Below are 25,143 nucleotides of genomic sequence, written 5' to 3' on the forward strand. Positions count from 1 at the left end.
CACAAGAGGACACTCGTTAGTTTAAATCACCTTTACCACAAGCATGATGATTCACTGCTGATAGCTTAACCTCCCTGGATCATAAGATAAATATGTTATGCAGAACTTAGGCAGGATAAGAGAGCACTCATGAATGGTTATCAGCCCATAGCTGATGGAGAAGTATCCTTCTAAACTACAGTGCCTCAGTACATTTTTACTCACAGTAGGAATGGTACGACTGCTCCAGGTATGACGCTCTAAGCATATGACAGAACTTTGACTTAATAAGATTTAGTCATACAGTTTGGTGAAAGGAGAGGAAGAATTGGAGAATTAGATGGTAAAAAACTCGCCATTTTATCCCTCTGTTATTGCGACTGCCTCACAACAGACATTGCCACTGACAAGCTTAGTGATACTATATATGTATGCATACATATGAAGTACTGTATTTTTTGTTAAAATTATTAACTTTATAGGTTGTGGTAATACTCAAAAAGTAATTAGAAATACAGAAAATGTGTACTAGGCAAACTATTACTGAAGGTATGTAAAGATGCTGGGTTTGAAAACTTATTTTTTCCTGAAGAATTAAAAATCAGTCAAGAGGTAACTTATTAGTTGGCCTGGTAATTTTTTCAATGCATGTGAGTTAAGTCTTGGTAAATAATTTTGCAATGCAATATTGAACGTGTATCTACAGTCTGACTGCAGGTCCTCATTCCACCTAATGATGGTCTATCTTTGGATTGCACTCATGGACCAAGTAATTTGCAATTATATTTCTATTTAATCCTTCAATGCAAGTTCAAAAGAAATAAATCTTAAATTTCTATCAGTTACTAAATTTAAGAATAAAAATATTTCTTTTAAATGCATAAATTTAGTCAAATTAAATACACTTTTGCAATTACTGAAGGTGTTCTGGAGTATGGTTCAGGTCATACTGAGGGCTTCTGAACAGCCTATACTATGTAAATTTTACAATGAAGCAATAAATGAATCAACTGTATAAAGTGGTAGAGCTAGTCTGATGAATGTTCTGGACATTCTGCCTTTAGCAGACATCAGTGGGTGGTTGTTAAGCAAAATCAGTCTTCTGTGCTGTCTGAACTCTGGCACCACAGTGGGTAGTTCTGATTTGGTTTGTGATTGTTTGACTTCCTGGCAGACTTTGAATCAAGTCTAATTACATTCCTGTGACTAACAGTTGGACAAACTTGCCCCTAAGTCTCTCATACCTAGAGCTTTCCACAACCTACCCTGACAGGTATGGAGGTTTGGAATCAAGTGAAAGGCAACAAGTAATGGTTTTCTGTTCTCCCTGTGAAAACATGAAAATGCAGTAAACTCTGCCCTTGAAATGACTCTCCCATCTTGTCTCATTTGCAGGGGAGATGCCACCAAGGTTACCAATGTTGTAAATGTAATTTTAAAACTTTATTGTCTCACTAATCAATTGCAGACTATTTGAGAAGTTGCACACCATCTGCTCTATCAAATTGTATTATTTGTGGTTGATGTTTTTCACGACTCCCACCAGTAACATTTTAAGTATTGTTAGCACTTTACATTTGGATGCAAAACAAACACACAGAGTCCTGTAGTCGGTTTATAAAGTACAACAGGCAGAACTGGAGATGGTGAGATGTTTCCCTTTTCATTCTCTCCAAAAAGGCAAAGAGGTTTCTCCCAGAACTATATTAAGCCTATATAAGACAAAGTTAGGGAGGAGTAGGAATCACACAGATACTTCAGATAGGATATTCTTTTAACTATGGAGTAATTTCCCAGAGGAATTAAAGCTGACAGCATTACCTATCTCCCCAGGCAGGATGCTGTGGAAGCCCATAGGATAAAGGTATCTGAGTCAGCTGTAGCCCATTATGCAACAAATTATGCAACGTCTACTAGTACGTTTCTAAAGAGGTGATCTAGTTGAAGATTCCTGTGTTTGGGGCCAGCTTTACTAATTAAATCCCTAAATACGAATGCACATTATGCATACCCACACAATTAATCACTGTTGAGACAAAATCTCTGTATTCTCATGGAAGTCCAAGGGCAATATATTGGTGTATACTTCATTATAATTAACAGTGAGGTCATTTTCTGGGAAGAATCATCCGGACCACAGTGCTGTCTTGAAGTAAAAATACTTTACTGCTTAAATATCTATAATTAGAATATGGCCAGCTGCTCAAACACTAATCTGCCTAGTGCAACAGTTAGTACCAATCTAAATAATGCATTAGTGTTAAGCAACTATTACTGAATTCTTTACAATAACAGCAAGAAACTCCAGTTGGCAGTGAAGGGTTTTGTTAGCCTCAACAGCTCTACTTCCGTGAGAAAGGACCATTCGATAAGCTTTCGATTATTTTAAAACCTGCCATATGAAATACCTTATTACAAACAAAGAGTCAGCACATACAGTCACTTCATTTATGCCCCTAAACTAAGTGAAAGTTAATTTTGTTTTCCTAAGATCTAGGCTTAAAAGCATTTGTGGTAACTTTCTGTTTGCTTTGCCTTGCCTTGCATTTTATTCTTCCCTGTAATTTAATTCATTATTCTTGTTTGGCTGATTTATCAGACAATAGAGGATTCTCTGCCTCTCCCTGCCTTAAGTGTTCTTTTTTTCTTCTGCTTTAGCATTTACAGAAACACAAAGAAAGGAGCCTGAAGCCAAGTCTTAATGCATTTTAAATATTTGTCTTTTTAAGCAAAACTAAGGGGCAGATATATTTATTTTAAATACCTAGAAGTACTTAAAATGTTTAGTTTAAACAGAGGGAAGTAAATGCACATAGACGTCATTCAAAAAAAAAGTGAAGGAAAATAAAACTTTAACTGAAAAAGGAGAGGTGCATTATACCCCAATAACAGGCACTGAGACAATGGTAGTGATGGCAGAGTAATGGGTTAGAAAATATTGTTTTGACATGTTGCTTTGGAAAGAAAATACTTCCTAATATTTTAATGTATTATAGATATTGCAGCAAGTGATGAGAGGTGATGCAGTGAGTTCATAAAAAGTATTTTTTTTCTTCTGTCTGTTGGGAATAACTTATTTTCATATACAAATTTACAGCAACTTGAAGGCTTTTCAGCAGACATCCAAAACCTCAGCTCTTCAGCTGCCCAACCACTGAAAACCAGAGAAAACTTTAGCCTCTTTTTATTTTCACATTTTCAGTCTTCAGTACTGCACAAAATATGAAGGATCTTAATTATCCTAAGTAGCTAATCCTTTTAAGTAGGGGGTTCAGAGTGTATCCATTCTTGGTAATGGATGGTACTCTGTGACTCCAGCAAAAAGGAGTTAAAAGTGATTTGTTTGATTCCACCATTTCACATAATAGCTCATAATTTCTAATTTCACACAGTCAAGATGGCCAAAAACATCTGGACACAAACACATTCTTCTTTTCATTTACAAAGGTGCGATTCATGCTGCTTAAGGAATGTGCTGTTTTTCTCTAATCCCAAGCCTGAATTGAGGCAGCAAGTGAAAGACATTTTCTTTGTTCAGAAAGAAGCTACTGTATTCACATGCAATATGCTTTCTGATGACTCTAGCAAAATTATGTGCATTTGCTTAGTACCTTGTACTGCCTGAAGTGTGGAGATATTTTTTCTAGCACACACCCTGGAGATAAGTTATTATCGCCATCTTACTGAAGCATTCAAACTGAAAGATTATTTCAGAAAGAGACCTATTTTAATGTAAAGTCCAGATCCTACATTTTTATTCATGCCTTGTGCTTACTGAAGCCAATGGGACTTAAGAAATGACACTTGAAGAACAGGCCTAGATAAGTCCTTTCTGCTTAACAAATTATGGCACATTATGATGCATATATATGGAAATCCATCCACTTACTAAGACTTCTACTCAAACACTTCTGAGTATTGAATGAGTTTCTGAGCACTGACATGCAATCAGTCCTTTACTGTACAATGAAATCAGTTTGGTCATAAGATTGCAACACACCCTCCGTTGCAGTTGTCGCACAGAACAGAGATCTGATGAATTCCATTGAGATACAAAACCAAGAGCTTCAGCCCTGATGTCATCATTGTGTTCTTTTCACTGGCTTCCGAGAGGCACATCTGCAAATTTCACTGAGGGATATGTCTTCATAGTCATGGAAGAACTATCTTTGAATTTCAACAGACATCACCATACCTTCTGTAAATCCTAAGCCACACTGCACTAAACTTAGATGGTCTGTGTAGGCTGATATTCATGAAGGATAAATTCCCTGTCACTGAGGAAACAATGACAACATCTGTTATAGGACCTTACAGACAGAATAAAATAACTTGATTTAACTTCAGAGTTAGTTCTACTTTGAGCAGATGGTTGGGCCAGCTGACATCCAGAGGTCCCCTCCAACACATTTACATTATTTTATGATTCTGACCTATTTTTAGCTCTTTAGACTGAGTAAAATGACTTAAATTCAAAAGCAAAATGATTTCTCAGCTAACAACAGAACCAATGAAAATAAAGAATCATCTAAAAGATTATTCTTTTGGAATAATCCTGAGGGAGCTGGGCCTGTTCAGCCTGGAAGGCATCTTATCAATGCATACATATATCTTGAGGGCAGGTGTCAAGAGGATGGGGCCAGAGTTTTTTCGGTGGTGCCCAGTGACAGGACAAGGGGCAACGAGCACACACTGAAACAGGGAAAGTTCCATATAAATATGAGGAAAAAATTCTTTATTTTGAGCGTGACACAACACTGGAACATGCTGCCCAGAGAGGTTGTGAAGTCTCCTTCTCTGGAGTTATTCAAAACCTGCCTGGACTTAATTCTGCGTAATCTGTTCTGGGTCAACCTGATTTAGCAGGGAGGTTGGACTAAATCTTCCGAAGTCCCTTCAAACCCCAGTCATTCTGTGATTCTGTGACAACATACTGGTTTTAAATGTCTTCATCTAAAAAAAAAAAAAAATTCAAAATCTAAATAGTGTTTTTATTTCATTATCTCTACAACCATCTCTTGTTAGGATCATGATGTCTACTGCAGAGAGTAAAAAACAACTTGAAAGCCAAATGAGACAAAGACTGCAACAACCAATTGAAATTTGATCCATTTACAAATGTTCAACATCTTTGAGTTGAAGTTTTATTTCTTAAATTAATTTTTTTTTTTATCACAGAAACTTATGCTTCTCTATCTACTTATTTCACATGGTTTCATGATAGTTTCTTAATTTTTATGTTTTAATGTTACACATTCTAATATAGGATCATAGAATGGCTGTGTTTCTCCACCAAAAAAGTGTTGATTTTTCACAGGAAAATGAGAACATTATTGCAATCAACAGGGACTCCTGTGTTCACCCACCCTGTAGGAGACAAAGAGGCCAATTTCCTGTGAGGAAGGACTTGAACTCTGATTGCCTACCTACAATAAAAATATATGTCATGCCATAGAGCAGGCTCAGGTAAGTTCTCTGTCAATATTTCCTACTGTCGTTGCTGCAACTCACTAAACACAACTTAAGGCAGTGCAGTTCATAAAGGAGAAAGATGCTTGGGTACAGTTCCCAACACAGCTGGCTCCAGTAACTGCTGTCTTTCATAAATACAGGACACAGCCAATATACTTCTCCTGCTGTGTTCCTTGCATGGTGAAACAGACTTTCTCTGCAGTAAATTGTCACTAGTAAATTTACAGTCAGTATCTCATCCATGCATTACATAATCTCCATACTCCTGCAAGGGCTTATAGAAGTTACTGGCTTCTCAGGAGCAAGTAACTGGTTATATGTCAGTTCCACATGAGGCAATGGCTCCTGCTGAGTTACTGCACATGCTGTCACTCAGAATACAGATATTTTCTTTTTAAAAAAGAAAATAAAGAAGTCAGATGAACTGCCATATTCTGCCCTCTTCACTTACCTTTGCTATCACTGTTCTGCGAGAAAAATGAAGGTATCTTCCACTGCATGACTGGGGCATGTATTTAAACACTCCAGTGCCTGTCATAGAGCTTGCCCCCAGCTCATGACCAAAACGGGCCTCTGAGTGACCCCTTATGTAACTGGATGCACACATGTTCACACAAGATCAGTCAGCTGTACAGTCAGCTTTTTGGCAACTCAGCTAGTCCATTCCTGGCACAAGGTGACAGCATGTAAAGCAATGTCATCTCTGACAGGTCTGCGACATATCTGTCTTTGACATGGAGATTGCACCACTTCCAAACACTCTTATTTCCAAACTATGAGTCACTGTAAGGATGCTGACTACCTATTTCTTCTTACAGACATTTGTAGCATTTAATACAAATATTATCTCCAGGTATGTAGTAGAGGGTGAGATTCAGCTCCATATTTAGATGGAAACATTTAGGTATCTACAGTGCAATGCCTCTAAGCCTGATATCTCTGTTACCGTTATAATTAGTGGACAAAGTATCTACTTTGGAACAAGAACATTGCTGCACCGGTCATGATTTTTTCTTCATTAAGTACAACTAACTTTGGAAAACTATTAATAAGGTGAATTTTAATAGCGGTACTGGCATTTTGGTCATAGGACACATGATCTTTCTTCTGGCAATGGGCTGGCAGGAAAACAACTGCAGCTGGATCGATTGTTCCCCTGGGCTGAATCTTGCCTGCAGCCTGTGAGTTGCACAGCCCTGCCTGATGCCTGTGGGAGACATCATAGTCTCCTCATCTTTGAATCCTTCCCTCAGTTTTTTCAGTACAGACTGCCAAGAACTGAACTTCAGCTCACAGAGAGACATCAGGCCTTCTATAAATGAGCCGTCTAGGTTCCCTTCTGTTCCCAGTAAAGAAGAGAGGTATCTCCAGAGAACAATTCTGCTGCTGAGGGGGATGAATTGCTTCAGAAATCACCTGCTTTTCTCTTCTGACTCTAAAAGGAGCTTGGCCAGTGAGTTGACATCACAGTTGCAAAAGGCTCAAGTTCAAGGTGTTCAGTCACAACCAAGCTCAAAATATATAAATCTCTCTTTGGACAACAAAAATCATATTTTAAGGTAAACAATATTCCCCAATTAAAAATACCTAAGATTTTATTTAAACTCCAAATTATTCCAGCTTCCCATGAAGCTACCCAAAATTGAAATATAATGGGAAAAGCCAGAAAAAGAAAACTAGTGCAGCAAAGACAGGGACAAACATTTAAAACTTGTATGTAGTCAGGCTGAATCAAAGCCTGCAGATTTTTATGGAAGAATAAGGATGGATTTGAAAGTAATTGACATAGCAGAAGGCAACCACTCAAAAGGGCAGACTTTTTTTTTTTTAAAGCAAAGTATACGCCTTATAACCTACACAATTCAGTGTGACATATTCTTACGTTATATAGCATAACTGAACATTTATATAGCCTGTCCTCATTCAGGGTGCTGCTGCACACACCTAAACACAAAAGCACTTAAATATTTCTGAAATTCTTTGAAAAATTCCAGAAAAAAAGGTGATTGACCCCTTTTAGCCCTTTATTTCAAACACAAAAATTGAATTGATTTTATTTAGTTGTACTGCTACACCTGTAGATTGCTCCAAGTTAAAACACTAACAGTGTTAGCATATTTTGAAATAACAGCATATGAACATGTAATGGCTAAGCTGGAACAATTTGTAACAGCCTGTACGCTCCTAGAGTACAAGAAAAGAAAATTCCTTTTTTGATTTTTGAATCTGATTAGACACTTTAAATTTAAGGCATTTTGCTCTAAACTGGAAGACTAAACCATAAAATTGTTGTTAAATTTTTCTGAAAACCAGAAGGATGCAGCCTAGCAGAGAACCAACTTCAAGACTTTTTCAGTGGTCGTGACTGTCTATAAAGTTTGGTGTAAAGCCTGTTGTGGCCCTACGGTGAGCTAGTGTAGCTCTAAATTTAGTGATTCAAGCTACATTTTAGTTTCTGTGACACCACTGCATGATTTCCATATGCATTAATTTCCTGACTCATTTCTCAAAAGACAAAGTCCAACAAGTGACACTGCACTGGCATCAGCAGAAAATCTGCCCTGGAACTGTATGTGCTTGAGATCTTCCAACCATGCTCTAAGGGGACAACATTCAGAGCTTTTGTGGCTCTGGCCTATTTAAAACTTCACAGAGGTAATTCCTACAGAAATAAAAATTGTCTCAGCTATATGAAGATTCAGTATCCCAATATGACTGACTGCAATTTTTGGATAACTCATTCATGTAACTTCCTTCCGTGAGACATTTACATAGACATAACACAACATTCCAATGTGAAGGTGAAGAGATGGAAGAATGGGTGTAGGATTTAACTCTGAATTATTGTATAGTATTGTATTAATGTTCTACAACTCTGAGACAGATGATGAGAGTCCTCCTTAGAAAAAATAGTAAACCAAAAATTTGACAAACCCGTCTTCTTCCAGTAGACTTTGACCTGAAGTTGATTGTCCTGATAGAAAGGAGTTCCAATTTTTAGAAAACGAGTGGTTTTCCTTCTTTGAAAGGCTGGGTAAGGATCTACCAGTCCTTTCTGTGGTTTTCCAGCAGATGTCCGTTCCTCTGCAATATACAGAACAATCAGGAAACTATTTAGTAAGTACAGTGCTGCAAAATTACTATATTAACTGTGCTGAAATTCAGAAAATAATACTATCTCTCATCCAAATTATCTTATTTCAGTATCTTACCTAAATGAAATTAATATAAAGAACAAACTGTCCATAAGAGTTGAAAAGAATATCACTTGTTTGAAATTCAGTCAAAGAAAATATTTTAGACAGGGACAGAAAAAGATAAATATATTATTATATGAAAATGCTCTGTAAATTTTCCAAATAATCATAAAGAAAGGGATTGTATTTATATCCCCAAAAACAAGAAATGTTAACAGGCTGACTTTTTAAACGACACAGCATCTAGCAGTAGATCTGTATAATCATTCAGTCTTTATATTCGTGCAGTGTTTGAATATTCACAAAAACCAAGGACGGCATTGAGTGTACCCCACAGAGTGACACACGCGGTTATTACATCAAAGTAAATACAGTCTTTTGGTATGCTATATAAGAACACTGTGGTCAGATTAAAGATCTTTCTTGCCCACTTTTCTTTTTCCAAAAGTCAATGGTGAATGCTTAGGGAAACACTGTAAGAGCAGAATTTTCTTTCAGCAATTCCCTTTGTTATATGTGCCTAACTTCCAACAAGCAATGGTAATGGGATGTCCTTCATCAAGCCTTTTCTTTGGCAACAATTTATCAACGTTTAGCAGAGTTGACAGTATTTCTAGATATTTTCAGTTGAAAAGGCAGCAATGTTTCAATGATTCAATCTGCACTTTTCATTGCACACTTACAAATATATCCAATCCAATTAGGAAGATCAGATTATTAACAAAAAAAAGCTGTATAATTCAATAGTATATCTAAATGAAAACTGAAGAATCCAATAATTAGGAAGTGTCAAATTACTAATTACATAGTTGAGAGAAAGAAAGAAAGACTCATTTCAATAATTGATAACAAATAAACCAGAACAATATGCCTCACAAGTAACATAAAATTGACCATTTTGCCTTACATGTAGCTTCAGCTGAAACTCACTTGCTTTATGGCCAAATTTTACTTTCTCAGTCATTTCCTGAATCTGGAACAATTTTTCATGTTCTTTCTTTGTCTTACATTAAAGTAAAACTACCAAACTTTAGGAAGTTCTTTCTCAAGGTAACCATAATGTTTCTGCTGCCTAAATGGAAATCAAAAAGTAATAGAAAGAAGTACAAAAGTACAAACTAAAATCTATTAGGTATTCCTCAACTTAAATTATTTTAATTTTATTAAATCTCTGCTTTGCTATTCTCTGTCTGCTCCACTTCCAGAAAAACCAGGACACCAATTTAGAATATTTCTATATAAAGATCAAGCAAGAGTCTTGCTGCATTTCCCAGAAGTGAAGCACACAAATATAGTGAAGTAACATATTTCTGAGTGTGAGGAAATATAATGCCAGAGGGCTGGGGTCAAAGCTCACAGAGGTCTGTAGGACTAAATTACTTCAGTGAGTTATGGACTATCTCTCTTCTGACAATAGGACCAGACACCTAAAAACCAGAGCTTAATTCCACACAGAGCTGAGCATCTGACAGTGAGACTTCAGCAAAATTGGCATGTTGCTTCTGGAATTACTTCCCAAAGGCTATGGAAGTCCCAAAATAAAGACAGGCCACGAATGTCATGTCCTAGATAATATTTCAGGCAATTTTTTTTTTACTTTTCGTATTTCTCCATCTGCTTCTGAGTATTCTCAAAAGTACCTCAAGCAGAACTGGATCTGTACCTAACTTGAGTGAGATTCAGAAGACAAATTTGCATCTCCTCTAGGAGTAGTGTTTATTTCCTTTTTGATGTAAGCTACAATCTAGCCATTTTTTTTAAATGTCCAAAAAGGTCTGAATACACCTCTTAGCAGAGTGCTCTGTTTACTAAAATGTGTGATATCGGTGTTTAGGTTCAAAGAATCTTGAATCCTTTACCTCAAAGCTTTAGTAGAAAGGATGCTCAGATTTGTCTATAAATTTATTACTGAAATACTCTACTGTAAAACAAATACATGTTTTACTTCTTGCAGGCAGTGATTTGCACTTAGAAAGAACATACTGCTCATTAACTAAATGGATGTTCATAATTTGAACAGAACAGTCAAATACTTAAAGTATATGAGAGTACAAAAATATTTTTCTCAGTATAGTCTTAGTCTAGTTTTTAAAAAAAAATGTAACAATTAATTAACTTTTTAGTACAAAAAAGGTCACCCCAGTAAAGCAAAATAAAGCACCACCAGGCATTAGAAAGTCTGTACTAATTACAAATAAGTAGATAGACTTTCACAGAGAATACTGATGGACTGTTTTCTGAAGCAAAACAACCAAGGAGAGGGCAGAGTATCCAAGCAAAATTGTGGAAGGAATTCAAATCCAGCTGTGGCAGTGACAGGAAAGAGGTGCCACTGGAGTGGACAAAAAATGATGAAATAACCAAAGTCACACGTGAGGAGTAGCATAAATGAACTCCATTTGGTAAAGGATTTGTAAGTAATACCTCAGATGTGATCTGCATCAGATTCTGAAAAACACAACATCTTGAAGAGGGAAAAGTGAAACAAAGATCTTCCTCTCTCAACACAAACCCAGGGATGATACAGACCAAGAGAATCAGATCATAGTGAGGTCACTGAAAGCTGATACAGCACTATCAGTGAAAGGGTTTCTCGCAGGAGGTATGGAATTGTACCAAAAATTACATGGTCCAACCTCAACTATTCAGCGTCAGTTTAGAGGGTTTTTTTTTATACTAAAAGTCTTTATTTACTATGTTTAAAGACTAGAATGATCTGACCTAGTGTCAGGACTAGCAATAAAGTATGAGAAAGGTCGGTTGATTAGGAAATGTTTTATATCAATTCATTGTAGATACATATTTGTATGGTCCAAGAACCTGGAGGCCTATTCTAGGCTACTAAAAATAGTCAGGATTTTGAAAGATATTGCAGGTTAATACTGTCCAGTTAAGACAAAAACACAGAAATGGCTTTATTCCAGACACTGACTAATACAGTCAGTATTTATACCTATATCTAAAGAATACCAACACAATAGTCATGTAGACACATCATTGCAATTGTTTATTTTAGATGCGTAGGATCTAAGACAAAGAATAAGCAAAAACTGACACCAATTTTTAGATAAGAAATTTAACATGAAAAGGCTACTCAACTGAGAGAGGACCTTTGAGCTATGAAACGGCCTGTTTTAAGAAAATTATTTTTTAAAATTTGGCAAATCATTATATAAAACATTCAAATTCCAGATAAGGGAGAGAAAAAACATTCAGGTATTGGAATATGATTACTCACTATTACTCCTGATGTCCTGAGTTGTGCTAAAATGGAGAGAAACCTTAGCACTTTTTAGGCGTATCTGACCCCAACGTGTTACTGCCTGCAGTTCTACATTGTAGTTGCTGTTGGGCTGGAGCCCCTCCAGGACCACATAATTTTGGGCCTGTAATAGAATAAATATACAAAGCAGTTACAGTATTGCTGAAACACAGGCCTTTATTAAAAACAGGTCTGCTATCTTAGGCACCCTACCTTTTTTAAATTAGAAAGCTCACATATAAATTTCAGAGCGAAATCTCTTTTTTTGGACTCTGCTTTTCTGTTTAATTTAAAAATTCTAACCTTCTTGATTCTGTTTTTGCAGTTCCTTGGCAATTCCAAACCACTGTTTAGGCCAAAACTAAGGGGTTTTCTTCCATAAAAAGAATTTTTTTCTTATGCCAAAATCATTTTAGCCAAAGGAATTTAAATGTTTTATTCCCCAATTTCTGTGTTAGTAAAGTATTGAAAACTCTTTCTAGAGAAGGCAGTCTGAAGACAGTTCAAATCCAACATTTAATACATTTTTCAATATTTTCTATTTGTTTCAACTTTTGAATTTAAAAATTTAAAAAAAAAAAACAACACACCAACCAAAAATAAAATACTTACTCATTGTAAGAACACTTTTTCCCTATAAAATGGAAAATATAACAGAAAAAATACAGTTTCCAGTGCCATGGAAGTGTCCTTAACAGGGAAACAATAAAGTAGGTTTCTCATTCTCCAGTAAATAATCCATAAATTAAAGCAAGTCAGACAATATTGCAAAGAAGAGTTCAGGCTTCTCAGTAGTCTTACAGTTTAATTTTGTCTAGATTTAATTATAAAAATGTCCTTCTAGTGCATGTGCCAGGTGGAAGACACTACTTCTTGTTTTTATTAGAATTCCTTGTGCCTCTTAAGTTTGACACTCAATCCAGAGTGAAAAAGATAACTATTTACCCATGTAACCATCCCATATTTAACACTTGGAATGTTGAAAAGGGATTGTCGAATTGTTTTGTGCTGACATATTGACTATACCTCTTGATTAAGAGTGTTAATATTATAGTCAAATTAACTGAATGTCTACCTGGAATGATTTCACATGTAAATCAGTATAAAATTATTTGAATTAGGCTATATCTAAACATTAAAACTGAGCAAAAATAATGTTCAATTATCTTTTGAAACCAAGATTTTTCCACCTTTATTTTTTTAATTTTCCTGCATTTTACATTTTTAGCCTAAGAGCTGCTATAATATTCAAATGACTATTGATTAGCAACAGCATCTGGAGTGTCCCATAGGAAGGTCTGAATATCATTGGCACTGATGCACAGTTTCATTACAGGCTGCAGAAGAAAAAGTACAGTAAACCAGGAGTAATACGAAAGATATTGCAAGAGCCATACATTTCTATAAAAATACATCTTGATTCTTCTGTATTTCCCTATATTCAAGGTTGGAAATTTGGTCCAAATTAATGTAATATTCAGCATTAGATCTGTTTTAATAAATTTGTACGTAGGATGTACACTTTGCAAAGTGCCAAAATGACATTAAGGACCAGATCAATTTTGAAATTCTCTGGGGTTTGTGATTTAAGGACCAGTTTGTAGAGAGAAAGGTCCCTCGTATCTTTAGGCTGAAGACTCTGTCCTGAACGTCTCAAGTCAATATAAACTGTCCTGAGGAACACAAACTTTTCTACATAGAATAGTCCAACCCTACTCCTATCTTGCCACAATAATTTTTTTAGAGAACAATAAAGAACTAATCTTTTTTTCTGTGCAAATTTACTTGCATGATTTCATCACGCAACCTTCACTGACTTTATAAGGGTTTGGTGACCAAGGGACAAAGAGGGAGCTATGATCATCTGTCATTCAACACAGTTCAAATGTGCAGCCAGAGCCAAAACACAGAGTTCATGTAGACATGGGGCAAAATTATCCCAATGCATCTATGCACAATGCACTGAGAATCAAGTTCAACCTGTTATCTATAATTGATTTATATTTCTTTTAATTACTTTAAATAATATGCAATATACTTAAGGATATCATAACAGAAAGCTTTCCAGTAAACCAATACTTAATACATCATTAAAGAAACTAATTCTTTGTTGCTAAGGAAATATGTCAGATTCTTGGTACAGTAGCTTTATTTAAAGAGTTTTGAAAATGTTCTTCCCTTGGACCTATGCTGACTATTTAACAGTTATTCTCTAAAATAGTGTCACAAGTTTTATTTGCATAGTGAAAGAATAATGTTACAGATGAAGTTAGGCTTTTTAAATAAAACAAACACTGCATCTTTCATAGAATCATAGAATCATAGAATAGATTGGGTTGGAAAAGACCTCCAAGATCATCAAGTCCAACCCCTGATCCAACTCCAATTACTATAGCATGGCACTAAGGGCCACATCCAATCTCTGCTTAAAAACCTCCAGGGATGGTGAATCCACCACCTCTAAGAAGCACTAATAGAATAAGTCTGAATTTAGAGGACTAACAGCATTTAACTTCCTGTTGATCTTTCCTGAAAAAAACTTTATTGTATTTAGCTTCATTTTAAGGCAGAAGTCTGCTTCTCTCCCTGAATTCAGTGTAAGATAAGCATTGAGAGATCAAAATTTTCTACGGCCCTGGTGATATGAAGACTATCACTTTAGTAGCTGCTGAAATCATTCATCTTGTCACATATTTTATACTTACACTATATTTTGTGCCAGAAATAAGCCAGATTTCTGCCCCATTTATTAATTTCTTTCTTACCCCATCAGTAGTCTTCCTTCTCTTTTTTTTTGCTGGAATTACATATTTGCTATATGTCCAGCTCCAGAAGACTTTGTAGTGGTGCACTGGGATATCAGGCTCTTCTGGAAGATCCCAAGTAATCATTACATTTACACTCCCATCATTGCTTGCACTGATATTGGCAATTCTGATATTAGATGGAGCTGGTGGAGCAGATGGATCTGAAATTTAAAATAAACAAAGAGATTCTAAAATAACAATCATCTTCAATACGGTAAAGATTATCTTCATCTTATGTATTCACCAGGCATACACAAGCTGGATTAAACACACTAAATATACTGAGGAAAGTTCAGGCAAAGATTTCCCATAATTGATATGGCTTCTTGTAAATTCCAGAAATTCAAACTCTCCTGAAATAAAAATTATGTGTTAGCATCTAGTTTTGTCATTACTCTGTGTTTTTGAAAGTTCACAAACATTATGAAGCTTCATCAAAATGTACTAGACTATTGGTTTTACTACTTTAAATACACAGTGAGTGTAAAACACTCCAGTTCTACAAGTGGCATTGTAGAGTCACCACAGAATGGTATGGTAGAAATACTGAATATTTTTTCGGTGTTGCCAGACAGTTCGCAGATGATAAAATTATGTTTCAACATGTTGAATCTTTCTCCAAAGTTCTAATATTGGTATTTACCACCATGGGACATAAATACTTCCTTAGAATTAATCCAATTAAGATGTAGTGATATATTATTCTGTGATAGAAGCCTATAGGGTTTTTTTTTAGAGTGACAAAAAGCAGTTACCTTATTTCACTATTCTGTTCAATTCTTGGCCAATACCAACTGAGATAATAGTTGTCAGTTATCTTTGCGCTGACATTAGAGTCAAAAAGGACATCTGACATTCAGATGCTCAAATATTGAATCTTTTCCAATACTGAATGTAAGGTCCTTCTTGTGGACTTACTATATAATATCCTGGCCCCAACTAATGTGAATCAATGGAAATTTTGCAACTGAGCTACTGAAAGTCCAATTTGCTGTTCAACAAATCCTACTTTTTAATCCTACTTTTTAACTCTCACCTTTCCTTTAAATGGCTGTGGTAGTCAAAAATTCACGACAAATACAAGGAAACTAAAAAACCAACATTTACTAGAAGTAAATAATGAGGCTCAAAAAGAAATCAAAAGTATATGAACTACAATAAAGGCAATTCATGTTAATTAAGACCTTTTAGGAACCTGTAGCCTTATTTGCCAGAAATAAAACCGGAGCTGTGCACAAGGGACACCAGACATTCAGTTACTGCATGGTTCACCTGCATCTTTTTATAATGGTAAATGAGCTGTTAAATAAACTTTCCAGGCGTACTAAGTTCATTAGATAATCCCTATGACAAATGGTCTCACTGAAAAATTCCATCATTTACTTCATGAAATAAGACATTCAGAATTAATAAAGACAGCATTTCACTTTTAAAGATCAGCAGATGTGAAATAATGGTTTATTCCTGTTATTGAACAGGACTCTTGCCTAAGTAACAATGGATACTCCTAACACATGCCATTTTACTTAAATAGTAATGGATGTCTCTGTTTCCTCACACATATAATTCAACCTAAATTTTGGCCATAAAAGTTACAAAGCATACTTAGGTATTCTGGAAATTTAACATAATTTTCAAATAGTAAGAATTCCTTAGTTCTCATTTGTGTTTTTTTTTTAATCCAGTCACAAGCCATTTGCTTTTTTTTTCCTGGCTTTGGAGAAGCACTGCTGTTACACTCTTTTCCTTACCTGTTGTGCTGATTTTGGCTGGGGTAGAGTTAACTTTCTTCCCACTGGCAGGTATGGGGCTATGTTTAGGATTTGTGCTGAACACAGGGTTGATAATATAGAGATGGTTTTGTTATTCCTGAGCAGGGCTCGCACAGAGCCAAGGCTTTTCTGCTTTTCACACTGTCACACTGGCAAGGAAGTTGGGGGTGCAAGAAAGCTTGGAGGAGACACAGCTGGGACAGGTGACCCAAACTGGCCAAAGGGATATTTCAGACCATATCACATCATGATCAGTATATAAAGTTGGGGTAAGAAGGAAGAGGGGGGAGATGTTTGGAGTGATGGTGTTTGTCTTCCCAAGTAACCGTTATGCTTGATGGGGCCCTGCTCTCCTGGAGATGACTGAACACCCACCTGCCCACGGGAAGCACTGACTTAATTCTTTGTTTTGCTTTGCTTGTGTGTGCAGTTTTTGCTCTCCCTATTAAATTGTCTTTATCGCAACTCACAAGTGTTCTGGCTTTTACGCTTCTGACTGTCTCCCCTGTCCCGATGGTAGGGGAGTGAGTGAGTGGCTGCGTGGGGCTTGGCTGGCAGCTGGGGTGAAACCACAACACCTGAGAAGCAGCCAACCACTCCATCTTAAAGTATATAAAAGTGCTTACATCGGAATCGATAAATTAAAGAAAAATTTAGCTAAACGGTTTGTACTATTCTCTGATACATCTTTTTATTTATTTCTATTGTTTAGTAAAATAAGTAAACATAAATTATATTTATATATGATAAATATAAACAATTCCTACATCTAAAACCTTTATTAAGCATTCATCTTCACTATTTAAAATGTTGGGGGGCAGGTTTATGCTACATTCCTATGAGAATGTATTAGGGAAATAAAACATTTATAACCTGAAGTGCAACATGATCATATTACTGTAGGTGAATTATTTAGGTTATCTCCCAGAAGTACTATGCATCATGTATTATGTATACAAAACATATGGGATAGAATTAAAGTGTTTCAGAGAATATGTCTTTCCAAATGGTCAGATATGAGTTAAAAAAATTCTAAGTATAAAAATTGGTTTTTCTCATTCCGCATCTATAGAAAACTGAGACTCATTTAAAAAAAAAATCTAAAAGTTAAATGAAGTAACTCTTCTGGACAAAGCGTATTATGATTAAAAATATTTTGAAGTTCTAGTCAATTTTTTTTAGGTCTAAAAGCAAATGACCAAATTTAGATTCTTCCTTTTCAAACGTTTCTACTGCCACCTCAAAAAAGAAAACAGTAAGGAAGAACTATGTGCATACTGAAACTAATAGATCATTTCTTCCGAATTCTATAGCACCACCAGTGTTTCATCCTGTATCTTAGTTTAGTTTAGCTTAGTTTAGTTTAGCTTAGTTTATTTAAAACATTACTTTATTAGTAGCATTTCTTCTGTGCTCACTAGAAGCAGTCCAGTCAGCAGACAAAATGTTGATCTACATTTGAAAGAATATCTATTAGTGTTTCCACTTTGCTATGTGAGAATGTAAACATTGTATTAAAAATCATTGGTTAATTACAGTTAAGGAAAGAAAGAATGTCCTCATAGAAGGAATAGACATGTGAAATAATACATCAATAGCAGAGATTTTCCTGATTGCCCTCTTTCTTCAAAGTTTCCTTTGCAAATCTTGCAAATGTCATCCACAAAAATGCCTTTGAACAACGAAGAATAGTGGTGGTGGTAGTAGTAGAAGACAGAAAGGAGATCTGCAGCTGACAAACATGAAAAGGTGAGACATTTGAAAGTAGCTCATTTTTTATAAGACCTTTTTTAAAACTAGCAGAGTCATCATCATGGCTAGGCTTCGCTAATGAAGATTTGAGATATGTAAGACATCAAAGATAAACTAACTTAATTTATTACAGTTTTGCATTTAATCATCTGGAAAAAAAATCATGTCTGATTGTATGGATGCAACAGTAAAATATTTCTTAAATTTGGGGTGTATGAACTGAAATATTAAGCCACTTAGTGACTGTTTTATAGCGAGAGTCCATTCCATGTTAAGTATTTCAACACCACTATATAATTTATTCATCTATTTCTATATATTTCTATGACAGTCATCACTATCACAAAGTGATAGAATCATCATTTTGTAAGCTAAAAACCCAAGAATATTAATCGGTTCTTCACTTGAAAGGATTTATTTTCACCAGCAAAACAGACAAGTGAGAAGGAATAGCAGGGCAAGATATTTGATCTCTGTTATTAACAGGAAAAAAACCAGAACAACCAAAACCCCACCATCAAAGAAAACACCCCAAAAACCCAACACCCTCCTAGACCTCTTAATAAACAAGAACCCAGAAAAAAAACCCAAACTGTTAAGTGTCAGAGCATGCTCCTCCACAATGCATGACAGTCAGTTACCAGATAAGAGATTAGTTGGGGGTTTTTTTGTGTTATTGAACAGAAAACTCATGCTTCTGCAAGGTGGTCTGTTATGGTTATGTCTACGTAGATATTAAAAGCACCATACAATTCATGCTAAAATACTTCAAGGTTTAATAACTGGTACTGAATCATAAAGCTTCCATACATAAAGTGTTTGTTAACCTGGCTATAAAGCTCAAGTAACATTCTGCTGACTATAAAGCCAACAGCCGTCCTACTGTTAGTCTTCATATACCTGTGATCTCTATGACTGACTGCCCACATGTATAATTCAGATACATTAACATTAAATTACTGGAATGGAAACTGCTGCCAGATTTTCAAATGTAAATTCTGAAATTTTATATACATGAATTTATCTGAGTGTTAAATCAAATTCTTTGATCTGCAGAAAGAGTGGTGCTAGTGGCAGTTTTCCCCTTGCATTTTATACTACAATTCAAATAAAACAGAAGTCACTCTATATATATGAGAATTTGGCACAGACAGCTGTCCTCAACCCTGAAAAAAATTTTGGTCTCAGCAACCTGACAAGTAAATTGCTTCTCACTGCTAGAAATGATAGCTTCATTAGGTCAAGGCTGAAGCTGCTGTTCCAGCACTTGGAGTAAGTACTGCATTTGTCTGGATTGTATTTGGCTTGAGTATACCCAAAGGACTTAAATTCTTGTCTTGCTGGCTACTCAGCCATCACAAGCAAAACTCTGTCTCCAGTCCCCAAAAGGGAGGATTTCTTGCTGCAAATAAAGGAAGAAAAATCTCACATCATCGCCATTTCAAAATGCTTGTCTTCCCACACTCATATTTGTAAACACAGTGATAGTTTATATTTTCCAAAATTATTTCAATCAATAGAATCTGGAAACACTTTTGCAACCTTGAAAAACAGTCTGGGCAAGCTATACACAAGAATCACATCATGCACCGCTGCAATGCATCCACTTTGGATTTCTACGTGGCAACTGTAGTGAAAACAGTAAATGATTTGGAATATGTGTAAGAAAAGGGAATAATGACATTGCAACCAGAATTCTTATTCTGAGCTGTAAAAGTGAGAGCAAGTTTGACAATAATTTAAACCCTTTTTTATGGCGCTTTTTTCCTGACTTAAAATAGATCTCACATTGCTATCTTTCAAACATTAGACCTTCCCACTCTAAAAATCTGCTGAAGCTCCTCTTCAGACAAGTTTCGAACAATTAAAGAGTTTCAAGGCATAAGAGGGAGGACTGGCTTTGCCCAGTGGAAATGGCACACATAAACCAGCTGTGCAACAGTATAAAAAAATCATTGGTCTCAAAGGAGCAACAGAAAGAATTTTACTGCTGTGAGTGGGTGTCTGTTCTGGTTTTCCTAACACTCAGTAATGTATGCATGAAATCACATCCAGCATGGTACTTATGTGCTGTGAAAACAATGTTGTCTGCTTCCTTTTGCTTGACAATCTATCCTGCGTATGCTGGCAACTGCTTCATGATGAAGACAGAAACCTTTAGCAGAGGTAGGAGGATCGGATGGTTTGGGCTCATTGTGTTGATCTTACAGCCTCTTTTTCTCTCTGAGAATGGCACAGTACCTACCCACAGACCAGTGAGATAATATATTATATACAAATGCCTAACACTGATCCCTATAGATAACTGTAGTCTCAGTTACTAAGAGTTCCTTCTCATCAGAAATCATAAAAAACTAGGGGAAAAATAGCCTAAAAACTCTGAAACCAAGTGCAACAAATTAAAAATTGTATTACTAGCACCAAGCAGCTGCTGACCAGTTGGGGTCAGCTATCCAGTGCCTGCTTACTGGATGAAAAGTACAGGTAGTGCTTATCCAAGGACATTAATTTATGGATTGTAGAACAGTTCTCTCCTGCTTTCAGAGGAAAAGAAACAGCTTGGAGAGAGCCAGTCTAAATATGAAGAGAAGTATATTTGTATCTTTAGGAATCAAAAATGTTCTGCCAGGTATTCAGTTAGTTTTATTTATTGCTGTTATTGTAAATCACTAACACTCAGTTAAAGATGAAAAGGAAAGCATACAAAATTTAAAAACCCCAAAAAGAGAAGTGGAAACCACTGTCAAAATAAAAGAAAGTTCTGATCAATTTTATCTCACAGTATTAAAGCAAAAGTCCATGTGCAGAGTCCTACTTCTAGGAAAGAACCCACTTCTGAAGTGCAGCATTCACTTCATTTTCCAGCCTCTACAAATAGGCAGGTATAGTCTAACCTGTGTTTCTTGTCATTTTGGAATCATGTTTTGGCAAAACAAAGCATCACTTTATTTCCTGTGAAGAGTCATGTCAGACAAGCACATGCAAACCCTTCATTTCTTCTATAAAAAATAAATAAACAGTATTAAAAGAAATCCAAACCTATGCTTAAGCTCTGGATGTTTCATAAAGTCTCAGCTGTGTAATTTTGATTCTTTACTACTTACAAATTAATGCCACAGATGAACATGTGAGGCAGTGTAAAAGCTAATAAACCTTCACCTCAAATGTTTGCAGGATAAGAGCATCAAAAGCTGCAGTAGATTAAACCTCAAAACACAACTATACGGAGAACGGCAAGCTGAAATGCTTGATGCAATACTCTTGTTTTCCTTATTAGCCTTTTTCATTTCATTCCATTTTAAATTACTTTGGATAATAAGGAGCATTATTTAGTGATAGCAAAGTTTATGGAAGTCAGAAGACTTATTATTTTGAATAAAACAAAACTTTACTTTTCTCTGTTTACTTAGAGATCATGGTCTTTGTGTTTGCAAAAAGCACAAAACAGTATAAAACAGGATTGTGGTAACCAGACAAAAAGTCTCTCTCCAAGTAATTACAACACATTTTTGAATGTTCCTCTTAACAGCTTAAAATATTTAGTGACAGAGACTTCGTGGTGCCATACTTCTCCCTAGATTCAGATTAAATATCATATTTGTCCTCCTTTAAAGAAAAAACCAAACCCAAATAATTCGCTATTCGTTATAACTTATGAGCAATTGGTAAAAGTTCAGCATCTTGTGTGAGAAACTGTCTTAGGAATTGCTGTCATGTTTCCTGATCAAAGAGTTTCTTTTTGAAGAAAACTTCTGCTAAGTCTGACAAAGATAATAATCTTCTCTTGGTCTTGGCACAACAGGGTGAAGTGAAACACTGATGTGAATTTCTGTGCACGCTTCACATAAACACAGCACAGACAAGCAGCAACCTTCCAAAGGTGACGTGCCAAAATCCACTTTCCTTTTCCAAACTGGAGGTTAAACGTGCCTGTAGGAGCTCAGCAGGGGCCAGTAGATGCTGGCACTCCAAAAACTAGGCACATTTGAGGAGCAGTTTCTTGCCTCTCAGCCAGGCAGGGGCCGCCACTTCCCACTGAGCTCCAAAGTAGTAATTAAATGTCTATGTGACACTGTAACTGTTGCCACTATGACTACTTACCTGGGGACACAGAGGCTAAAAGATACCCATTAAAGCGTCCCAGTATCGTTCCCAGCAGTCAGCACCCAGGAGCATCTTCATGTGAGTCACCCAGTGTGACTACAATTTTCATCTGGCAAACATGGCATCTTTAGAACAACCACTGACAGTACTAAAGTCCCCTTAAATAAGCTGCCAGATTGGGATGATTTGGACTATGAAGCTGGTAGTTAACTGAACTCCTTTCTGTTCTTCTGGTAATTCATGATTCTCTGCCAAGGGCTGGAGTTCAGATTTGAAAACTGTTATTTTTAGAGTTATAGAAGCCTTTTGAAGAATGCTGACTACATACTTTCTGCCATTATCAAAATCTATTTATTTTAATTTATTAGGTAAGAGCATGCAGAGGTACTACTGTTTCCCATTGTCTTTGTCACAAAGTCCAAAAAATGCTCTCCACCTCCACGAGGCAGCCACGAGTAGTTCTCAAGGAGAGCAAGTGCTTTAGGGGTTGCTGCAGAGAACACAGAAAAAGAGGACTCTGGTATTCATGTAATAGTTTCAAAACCACAAGCTCCTGAATCACTGCCAGCTGGGAGACTATTCCTCTATGTGCTTATCATGCTCTTATACTGTTCTCCAGAAACCTGCCTCTGGCTGGGGTCAGATTCTGGGCTAAAGAGACCTTCAAGATTACTTACCATGGATATTCTTATATTCATTACCAATGTAGGTATTTTGAGCAATACACTCCTGTGGCTAGCACACTCAGTAGGGGATGAAATTTTTGGAAAGTAATAAAAATCCTGCCTGAAAATGTCACGTTCAAGCCAAAACATCAGTGTTATTGTGATAAACCTTTATGTAACTGAAGTGATAGTGGGTTCAAGCAGAATAGTCAGAAAATATTTAAAAACACAGTAAACAACTGACAATGATCTCAGTTTAAAAGAAAGTTGATGCCTGATTCAGCAACAAACTGCTGAATCTTTTGAAGAACTGTTCATGAAGAAAAGTAGAGAGAAAGATAATGCTGCTGAAGGGTCCTTACAATAAGATCAATAGAGCTCAAAGGAAGTGTATTTTTCATAAGACTGAAATGGTATGTTACTTAAGTATAATATATTCTTAAAATAATACTTCTTTTATACATGAAAAGGTTTGTGGTCACAGCAGTAATGGGATAGCTATGCCAGACAACCTTCTGACCACAAATAGGGATATAGCACCAAAAAGCTATTAAATCTAACATATACTTATTCAGTAAGTGATTAAACCATCCATACCAGTAAAAGTACTTGCATGCCTCTATATATGCACCTCCAATAAGATTTTTTCTAGGACTGACTATGGCCAAACTGCAAGCTAAAAGCTTGGAACCCACAGATGGCAACTATCTGTACTGCAAGATAATTCTGTCTGCAGAAAGAGAAAGAAATGCATTCCTTGAAGTATGCTGAGTTATACCAGCATAAAGATTCTGTCTCCTCAAACAGCTACAAGAAACTGCCTCTATTAGAGAGTGAAAAGTGCTGGATCTCATTTTTTTGGAACTGAAGTCAACTTCATGGTCTGGCTATGCCCACATTATTGACTGTCTTTAAGAGAGGGTGACCACATCCAGACCATCTGCCTGTTGGGAACAGTTTCTGGTATGTGGTAATCCATATACTATGCCTGAGAGTCATCCAGGAAAACTGCTTCGCGTGGGTCAAAGACACACCAGGGACAATGCCAGGAACTTCACAGGATGAGAGAACTGTTTCTATCTCCTCCATCCCTCAAGTACCATTTACTGGTACAGAAATAATTTTCAAAGCTATTTTATTACCCAAACCATTGCAAAACCCGAAATCTCAACAAAAATTTCTACAATACTTTGTGGACTATCAGGCATGCCTTTCTAATGAACAGAAACATGCTACTTCCCATTTATACCCTTTTTTATTCTTAAGCACTTATAATTAGTGGTAGCAAGGAGGTAAGTATCTTAAAGAGGGTCCACAGTTCCATCAAAACAATGCTGCTACAATTACTTAGATACAGGCAACAAAATATTTCAGTGCTCTACTAAACATATGGCAGCAACATATTTATTCTAACTAAAAATAAAAAATATTCTAAACCTCTCTGAATAACACACTGAAACCCCAGTTCCTTCATGTTTCATGGTCAGGGTTATAGTGTATGACACCAATCATGTGGAAACTGTTAGTTTAAAAGGAGGTTTATTTGTGGAGACCTCTAACTGATAAAAGAATAAAGACACCTTTAACCTTTAATTCCTTTGCCAACTCCAAACAAAACTCACATCACTTCTAAAGTCTGTACCCAAAAACCCATCTGTTAAAAAACTTCTGCCACAAAAGTCGGCAGATCAGGTTGCGCTCCACGTGTGAGTGAGAGGAAGGCGAGTACCAGACAGAGTGAGCAAAAACTAACCTTTTGAGGATCGGAAGTGCTTGCTGGGTGCTGTGAAGCCTCTCGTCCCGTGCACGTTCACAGCTGCCACGCGGAACTGGTACCACCTGCTCGCTCGGATGTCTGGCAGCCGAACCCGCTCATCCGTAGTCTGGTGGGGAAAACGTCACACTTACACTTGTTGTTCTGACATGGATATCATCTCCTGTGCAACAACAGTTAGTTCACAGGCTCCGTGCAACCACCTCACCTGACTCTGACCATCATTCAGCACTGCAAAGCATTTGCAGCTGTGAACAAAATGATGTAACTATCCAATTTTGCAGTGTATTGCAGATCTCTTCTGGAAAATGTATCCTTTAGAAAACTAGTGAAGTGTTAAATTCACAAAATTAGTTTTC

General features: G+C 36.3%; 1 protein-coding gene across 2 annotated transcripts in view; it reads right to left on the reverse strand.

Moving 5' to 3' along the window:
* Positions 1-25,143, reverse strand: part of ANOS1 (anosmin 1) — a 133,499-nt gene that overhangs the window by 18,983 nt on the left and 89,373 nt on the right. For both annotated transcript variants that reach the window (XM_027905618.1, XM_027905619.1), the window contains 4 exons: positions 24,764-24,893; positions 14,676-14,878; positions 11,887-12,034; positions 8,386-8,535 (listed from right to left, as the gene is read on the reverse strand). In XM_027905618.1, coding sequence (XP_027761419.1) covers positions 8,386-8,535; positions 11,887-12,034; positions 14,676-14,878; positions 24,764-24,893 — 631 coding nt within the window. The remainder of the gene's footprint in view (positions 1-8,385; positions 8,536-11,886; positions 12,035-14,675; positions 14,879-24,763; positions 24,894-25,143) is intronic.

This window comes from Empidonax traillii, unplaced genomic scaffold (genome assembly GCF_003031625.1).
Source record: "Empidonax traillii isolate 1590-97213 ecotype Southwest subspecies unplaced genomic scaffold, ASM303162v1 scaffold1180:size316073, whole genome shotgun sequence".
NCBI classification, from domain to species: Eukaryota; Metazoa; Chordata; class Aves; order Passeriformes; family Tyrannidae; genus Empidonax; species Empidonax traillii.